The 7,965-nt window shown below is 47.9% G+C and overlaps 1 protein-coding gene across 2 annotated transcripts in view; it reads right to left on the bottom strand.

Moving 5' to 3' along the window:
- Positions 1-436: 436 nt before the first annotated feature.
- The window catches only part of PIP4K2A (phosphatidylinositol-5-phosphate 4-kinase type 2 alpha), a 177,611-nt gene continuing 170,082 nt past the window's right edge, over positions 437-7,965 (bottom strand). Inside the window, exons 8-10 of one of the 2 annotated variants that reach the window (XM_040645331.1) lie at positions 7,499-7,742; positions 5,317-5,420; positions 437-2,701 (exon numbers count right to left, since the gene is read on the bottom strand). In XM_040645331.1, the coding sequence (XP_040501265.1) occupies positions 2,621-2,701; positions 5,317-5,420; positions 7,499-7,742 (429 nt within the window). In that variant the 3' untranslated portion in view covers positions 437-2,620. The remainder of the gene's footprint in view (positions 2,702-5,316; positions 5,421-7,498; positions 7,743-7,965) is intronic. The other variant, XM_040645330.1, reaches the window with a different exon arrangement.

The following is a 7,965-nucleotide window of genomic DNA, read 5'->3' as shown; positions in this document are numbered from 1 at the left end:
AACAAATATGCATTTTCAAAACAAGTGCTGGGGCCTCGCGGACTGTGTTTGCTGCCCGGGCGCCAGCGACAGTACAGGATGCCATCAGGAAGCCTTCGTCCATCAGCGGTAGCCCAGGAAAGTCCTGAAACACACTGACACAGAACTGTGGCTGGCACAAATTAAAAATAAAACAATATACTTTGTAGGGTATTCACTGAAGAGATTTCTTTTCTCTGCCTGTCCATCTTGCAGTAAGTCCATTTTGGTGGGGAAGTTTCTGTTATTTACTAGTAAAATAATTCACAGGTTGGAGGCAAAGCTCTAGAGAGTGAAAAGATTCAGTTTCACTTTTACTTCTTCAAGGATCAGCTACAGGTAGTCTTAGTGCCGAGGACTTAACAGTTATTTGCAGTAGAGAGAAACACAACTGAGAGAGAGGAACGAAGGCTGCACCTTGTGAGTCATCAAAGTGCTTTATTTCGTAAAGCCTGGCTCATGACCGGAGTGTGTGGTTAGCACTAGGAGATACAAGGCAGACTTCCTCACTCTGTCCAAATGGTTTATCGACAGAAAGGAACGACAGAGACTGTTACAGACAAAAATAAAGCATTTTGTAAACTTCTAAAAGCATACAGACTGGCCACAAAGGAAATAGTCGCTCAAATGATGTACGTGTGCCTTATCTTTACTTCAGGGTCTCACTTTTGTAGTCCTGGGTCAAAGAAACCACAGTGTCACTTAGAACACCGAAGTGGACTCGATGCCAGACTGAATGGTGGGGGGGGGTCCCCAAATCACAGTCTCAACTAATTTGAATGCATACAATACAGATTTGGACACCAGGTCACAGCGGCGAGAACATCACCTACCGCGGCTCCCAAACCCGGGTGAAGCCAGTGACCAGTCGTGGGATGGTGTCGCTGCCGGCTTCCAGAGGCCCTGACGTGCTTCCCCCTCGTGTTTTCCGAAGCAAACCCACGCCCGTGGGCACCGTCGCAGTCTTGCTAAGCCCTGAAGTAAAGCTCCTGGAAGAGGCGGTATGGCAGGGGTGTTTTGCGGAGTCGTAAGTAATCACTGAGAGGGGTATTTTTTTTTTCCCTTTTCTGAAACTGCCCACAAACGTCGTCTCACGTTTGAAACAAAGACTCTCAAAGGCACAGCTTTAGCACAGTGTGAAGTTGACGACCTGCTCTGAGCAAGTCTAACATTCTAGCTTGACTCCTGTCAGCAAATGCCGGAAAGTGGGTAAATACATGATCGGTGCTGGAAGTTTATAAACTGATTAAAACACAATCCGCACAGTTTAGGGCAATGAACTTACATAACCAGATCTGGGTTAAACATTTCAAAAAAAATCATCAGGTTGATAAATGTACACCTGGAGGAAACAAAACAATCCTTTTCCTTTTATTGTATAAGACTGCCTACCATGTGCTTTGAAGAAAACATTCACCCAAACACATGACTGCAGGATACATTTCAAAATAGGACAAACATTATTTCACCTATGCTGTAAAATGACTTTACATGTAAACTTCAAAAATCACATGCTGTACATTAAATTTTTAGATTCAAAAATATCCCTGTTTTCCTAATAATGTAAACAGTAAAATTGAGGGTTTCAGTTAAAGGGATAATTCATAACAAAATACCCCTGTTTAACCAATGGTGAAACATAAACAACTTAGAATTCAGATTTGCCATCGTTAACAGGAGAATTCAGAGTTCTAATGCTTTGCTCACCTTCCCACAGTAGGAGATGTAGATACCATTGCCCAAAACTATGCACTTTTCAGGTAAGCTTTATTTTGATTTTGTAGCATTAATTCCTATATTGCAACATAAGAGTGTAACAGTGAGGAAGCTCCAGGCAAGAAAAGAGAAGTACGCAGTTTTCCTGGACATACTTACTGAGGTGAAAACGTACAGACAAGAGTCATTAGGGGCATCAGCTTCTTGCTGGAGGAGGGGCCTTTGTCCCCGGACACCGGGAGTCCCGACATGGGGAGGCAGAACCCTGAGCCAGGGTTCCCCCATCCAGCGCCAGGGGCTTGGGGGACAACTATTAAGGAGTGTCAGCGTGCGTGGTAGAAATGTAACATTCGCAGTAAGTTTTTCCTTTTAATCACCATCATTATTATCATCATTATTATTATCTTCATTATTATTATGAATACTGTCACATCTTTCAACTCCAAAAAATAAACTGATCCACAGTTTATCGTGTGATGCCAACATGGTTGGTCTGACATGCATTTCCTTCGCCCCCTCCCCCCGCATGTGCTCATCCATCCATCCATCCATCCACAGCTGGAATCAGAGGGTGGTTGCCCAAATGCACTCTGACTGAAGCTGACCGGTTTCCATTAATTAATTAATTAATTAATTAACTTTTAAGATACACGCATACACGCGCGCACAAACACACACACGCACGCACACACACGTGTCAGAAATAGCTAGAACGATGCTGGGAAATATCAGGTAGCTGTTAAAGCGAGTAGCCTCCAAATCAGTCATCTTGGCCTGAAGATGTAAACGAGGAGGTGTGCTTCACTGAGTTTGGTTTCCATTTCTCCTACACCGAAGCCACCTCGGTCCTTCCCGTGCTCATGTCCGTCCAAGGCCATGTGGGAGGTTACGTCAAGATGTGGCCAATAAAGTCCAAAAAGCGCTTTGAATACTGTTCTGGGTTCACGGTTGAGATCTCTGCACCCGCCTAGGCAGTTGTAAAGGAGAAGAATATCGATATAATTACTACTTAGTCTCCACAGCAATTTCCAATTGCAGCTAAATACAAAGCTAATAATCTTCCAATCTCTGCCTCTGTTCTTAAAACATAAAACATATTGGCTGTTGTGTCTCAATAATCAGGGTTCTTGGGAATCTGTGTGAAAGTGAGGTGAAGAGTCAGTAACGGATGCTGTTATCACACTGGGACTGCGGCAACTTAAAAAAAAAAAAAAGGAACTAGCCACGTTTGGGATGTTCCTGTCACACAGTGGCCTCTGCGTGGCCTCCGTTCACAAGGCACACGAACAATATTGCTGTTTTTCAGGAGAGCAGACTGGAGATCCCTGGAGAGTACCACCAACTGCAACGTTTGGCCAAAGGGAAACTCCGGTGACCAGGACATAGGATGGGGTTTCTTCTCCAGGACCCAGGAAAGTGGCAGAGCGCTCAAAAGAGAGGTGACAGCCGCAGCAGCAGGGTCTGTGTCGGCTGGCCCCACAGCCAGGTGAGACATCAGGCTGCTGACTGCACCTCCCCCCAGGGTGCCGGGCGGGCTTCCCTCAGCGCCGGGCACAGGGGTGCCATTGTTCCCCTTCACAGAGCTGCTCGGAGCAAGGCAGGGGGGGCTCTGCGGAGGCTCAGCGGGGGATTTCCCAGGACGGGAGGCAGTGCTGGCGACCAGACTCAAGGTATGTAGTTACCGGCCAGCTTCCTGAGCTGCAGAGGGCAGGGCCAGTTTTACGAAGTCACCACGTGCTATTTTTAGACTCCCATACTCACTGGGAAACCTGTAATTTCCCAGCCTGGCCCGGGCCACTGGGATCTCCACGGAGGAGCCCAGGCCTTAAAGGCAGAGAAGAGTTCCCAGCAGCAGCTCGACACAACATTCCTTTGCTAAGAGTAACGTCTTGCTCCTGCAAACTGTACACACAGTCTTAGGCCACGTGGCGTATGGCGGAGCTGAGCTGCTGTCTTGCAGTGGAAACTAAAATGGAGCCATGCTTGCTCCGGTCGATTTCCAGTTCCACATGGTGTGCGGTACTGTGGCCCGTGCGAGGAGGGGTGGGCGCAGACACAGAGCCTCTCCCCAGGACGCAGCCTGCTCGCACAACCCCATCAGCAAGGTGTTAGGACTCCTTTATTACTTGGGGCCCTTAAGCTCCAGAGTGTTTTCTCAGGGTTACACAACTGGGAAAGCTAAAATAGGGATGATGGGGATTCTGACCCGGTTCCGTCTCTGCAGTATCCCCGTGGTTCTCAATCAGGGGTGAGCATCAGAACTGCTACAGAGCCTTCTCGCGACCTCCCCCAACCCCTTGAGCTGGACTCAGAATCAGGGAAGGGAGATGGTGCCTTGGGCACGTGCGTATTTCATAAACGCAGCTTTGAAGGTGGCGATGCTAGCCGCTGGGCGAGAGCTCCTGGGTGCCTTCCTTTCTGGCCAGTACGGGATTTTGGACACTTGCGGTGGGCTGGGGGAGCTCTTGTCCCTGCTTTGCACACAGTAGGAATACCATAAATAGTTGCTGATCATGTAACGAAAGTGTTTCTTGGGCAAACAGAATATGGCTTTACGCTGGTTCCCTTGCTGGGAGGACAGGCTGTTTGATTTTAAAATACAGAAAAAGAGCCTTTACTCGAGGTTATGTTCTGGCATATCTCGGCTGGGTGCACTCGCTACTGGGGGGCGCCTCTCCTTCCGTGCGAACAAGCCGAGGCCCAAGTTCCTCTCTTGGGATGGGGCCTCTGGCTTTTTTAGCACCGCCTGGAAAGCCAGAACGAATGTCTACAACAGGAGCACGATGGGTATGCAGCACTTGCGAAGTTCGACCAGGCAGGTGGGATTTGCCGGTAGGGCAGGGCGATGGGACTAGCATAGAGCCGGGGGCTGGGCGAGGTTCTGGGGAGCAATCCCGTGTCTCCCACTTTCTAGTGCTGTGACCCTGACAGGATACGGCTTAGGCTTTCTTCCTCAGTTTCTTCAGCTGATAAGCAGGGCTACACTGTACCCGTCACAGGCTTGTCGTGGGGAATTCAGCAGGTCAGCATATGCGCAAATAGGGATAATTCAGAGCAAGCACAATAAAGGTGAAGAATTCATGGTATGAAACTTGGGTCTTGCACCCAAAAGATTTCCGTAGTAGAAAAAATACAGTTCACTGTACCAAAAGAAAGCTAAGACTGCATGTTCGGGAAGCGTGTGAAGCACAGAAGAGTGCTTCCGTTCTGAACAGGTCAGTTTTGAGGACTCATGTGAAAACACTTAGCTGTCTTCACTTTTATCTTTGAAGCGTTTTCCCAGCAAAAGCGAATCTGTTCAGGATTCTAGAGATGCATGTGTCTGTGACTGTCTCCAGTGTGTACAAAGAAGACGAGCCGCTGAGTTTCAGTGACTTGCCCAAAGCGTAGGGAGAGCTGGCGTGAGCTGTTGGCATTTGCTGCCTCTAAGCCTCGCGCTCCGACCATGACCGCCCACCGAACTAGAACCACGGAGGGGCTCTGGGCAGCTTGGTGGCAAGGAGACAACCAGAGCCGGGCCCCGCACCACAGACCGCAGCAGGACCCCAGGAGCAGAGAAGGAAACAAAGCGGAGATACTTACGCCATGCTTAACAGTTTTTGCGGCGTGGGCAGCTTTCTTTTTTGCATCATAATGAGTCAAAATGTCAATAATTGCCATAAAGTACACCTCTTTCCTGGGCGAGTCTGTAAAGGGACGAGAGCAATGATTGTGGGACCGATGACACGGCCTGGAAGCGCACCGCTGGAGGGGGAGGGATTCGGGCGCGGACCAGAGGGGTCTGACGACAAAGGCCACGTACTCGGCCATTCAACACATTCTTAAAAAAACACCTTACTTTTTACTCCTGTGTTTTGTGGGGTGGAGAGAGAGGCAAAGTGGGGCGGGGGGGTTGGGGGAGACAGGCTTCCAGTTACAGCATGAATCAGGGGCGTGAGGAAAAAGGCACAGCATCAGGAATGCAGGCGGTGAGACGGAAAGGGTGTTGCGTGGCGACAGACGGGAGCCACACCCGCGGCGAGCACCGCATCCCAGATAAACCCGTCCAATCCCCGTGTCGTACACCTGAGACTAACGTAACGTGCTGTGTCAGCTCGCCTCAAATATTAAAAAAAATTAATAAAATAGTAATTTGGAAAAAAAAAGTCTATGTAACTCCTGCACATCCCTGCTAAATAGCTTAACTCTGTCCCCAATTCTCTCTCAATTTAAAAAGTAAAAAAAGTATAACCCCAGAATATTGCCAGTGGAGGTCCAAGGGGAAGATTGTTCTCATTTTTTTGTTAATCTGCCTTTTCCTTACTCGTTAGGTATTGCCTTGGTGTAAAGAAACATGCTATTTTTAAAATACAACAAGTAGAGGTAATTTTGCTCCTTAATCCCTCTCTACCACTGCGGTTTGATCGCCCTTCGCAGGTATTGCCTTCTTTACCCAGAGCCCGGCGTCGAGCAAGTCTGTCAGCACCGTTTTCCCAGCAGCATCTGCTCACTTTGTGTCTCTCTCACATTCTGGTAATCCTAGCAATATTTTAAACTTTTTCATTATTATATTTTGATGGTGATCTGTGATCAGTGATTACAACTCACTGAAAGCTCACATGATGGTTAGTGTAATTTAGCAATACAGTATTTTTAAAATAAGATATGTATGTTGTGTTTTTAAGACATAATGCAATTGCACACTTACTAGACTCTAGTATGGTGTAGACATAACTTTCGTGTGCACTGTGAAACCAACAGATTCACTCGACTTGCTTCATTGTGGCGGTCTAGAACCCGCATGGCTTTGAGGCGTGCCTGTTCATAATTCTCATTGAGTCTAGCATCAGAACTGGATAAAGGCATATATCCTCTTTAAGATCAGTCTTCTACATATTTCCACAAATATAATGCTGTTTTCATTATAAACAATAAGAAAAGTACATTTGATTATATCTGATTTTCTGTGCTGAAGAAAATTTTGGTGAGCACAATAAAAAACAAACTCACTTGGCTGATATGCCCCATGAGATTTTTTTTTTAACGATGATGAACCATCATTTTTATTACTCAAAAAATAAGAGGCCTGCTTATCATCTCTCTAAATTATTTTGGTTTTCTTATGTGTAAGTAGCTAAGGTAGAAGATAATCTTCCTTCAAACACCCAGTCATACAGATTTTGAGGATTATGATTACGCTCATTCTAGAGAAGAGAGCCACAGACCCTTTAATGGGAGTGGGGCGGGGGGAGGGGCTGACTCAGCAGAGGACAGACGCGACAGCAAATCAGACATTGTCATCCCGCACCCTGGGCCGGCTTCGGCGCTCCTGAAAAGGAATGGGCTGGTAGTGATGAGACCCCCGCCCTCACAGGGATCCGAGCAAGGTTCGGAGGGGACCCCGTATGTACCCAGCGCTGGAGAGATTCCTGACGCTTTAGAGCCACAGAGTTCGCTAAGGAAAAAACATTCACAACCCTTTCTTCTACATGTTACCTACATTTACATCGGCGTGTGCACACGGGTGTTGCATATATAAAATAGTTTGTGGCTTCACTCTAGTCCCTCAACATCAAAAAATCGAAGGACCTTATCACATTAGGTTTCAAAGCCAGAGATTACACTTCATCTTAACGTGCTCTCGTCCCTGAATCAATCACCGGGGCTCTGGAGACTACGTCCTGGAGGCAGCATACTTCTAACTGGGATTACGATTACCGGTAGGAAACAATGCAGAAATCAAACGGTTTCACGGATAAAAAGAGTGGATAATAACTCCGCTTACTTTCATGGCACTTAATTCCATAAACATCAATGTTTGGATCAAACTCCCCTGGAGCCAAGGGCGGCGAGCTGTTCAGCGTGTTTCCAGGACTGTCCGGAGGGGTCCCGACAGGGTGGGTGCCATCGCTCTCCCCCTCCTCTTCCCCGTCATTCTCTTCACACTCCACCTCTTCCTGTTCGGCTCTCTCCACATCATGGATTCCCACCAGGAGGCTGTAGTCCATGAGCTTTAACTGGGCAAGAAACTGAGGGTGGGAGGCAACAGGGTCAGTCACGCCTTAGACAAAACCCCAGATTTGAAGAAAACGAGCTCTGCAAAATGCCTGTGGGGGAACGCTGTGAGGGAAGGGGCAGCAAAAGCGAGGCGAGGGCTCCCGAAGAGGCGGCCAGCCAGGAGCCTCCTTTATGATGCTCTCGCAGTCGGGCAGCTTCTCTGGCCAGAAATGTAGCCCCACGCTTGGGGCTGGC

The sequence above is a fragment of the Ursus maritimus genome, unplaced genomic scaffold (genome assembly GCF_017311325.1).
Source record: "Ursus maritimus isolate PB19 unplaced genomic scaffold, ASM1731132v1 scaffold_31, whole genome shotgun sequence".
NCBI classification, from domain to species: Eukaryota; Metazoa; Chordata; class Mammalia; order Carnivora; family Ursidae; genus Ursus; species Ursus maritimus.
This window is presented reverse-complemented; position numbering and strand designations above follow the sequence as displayed.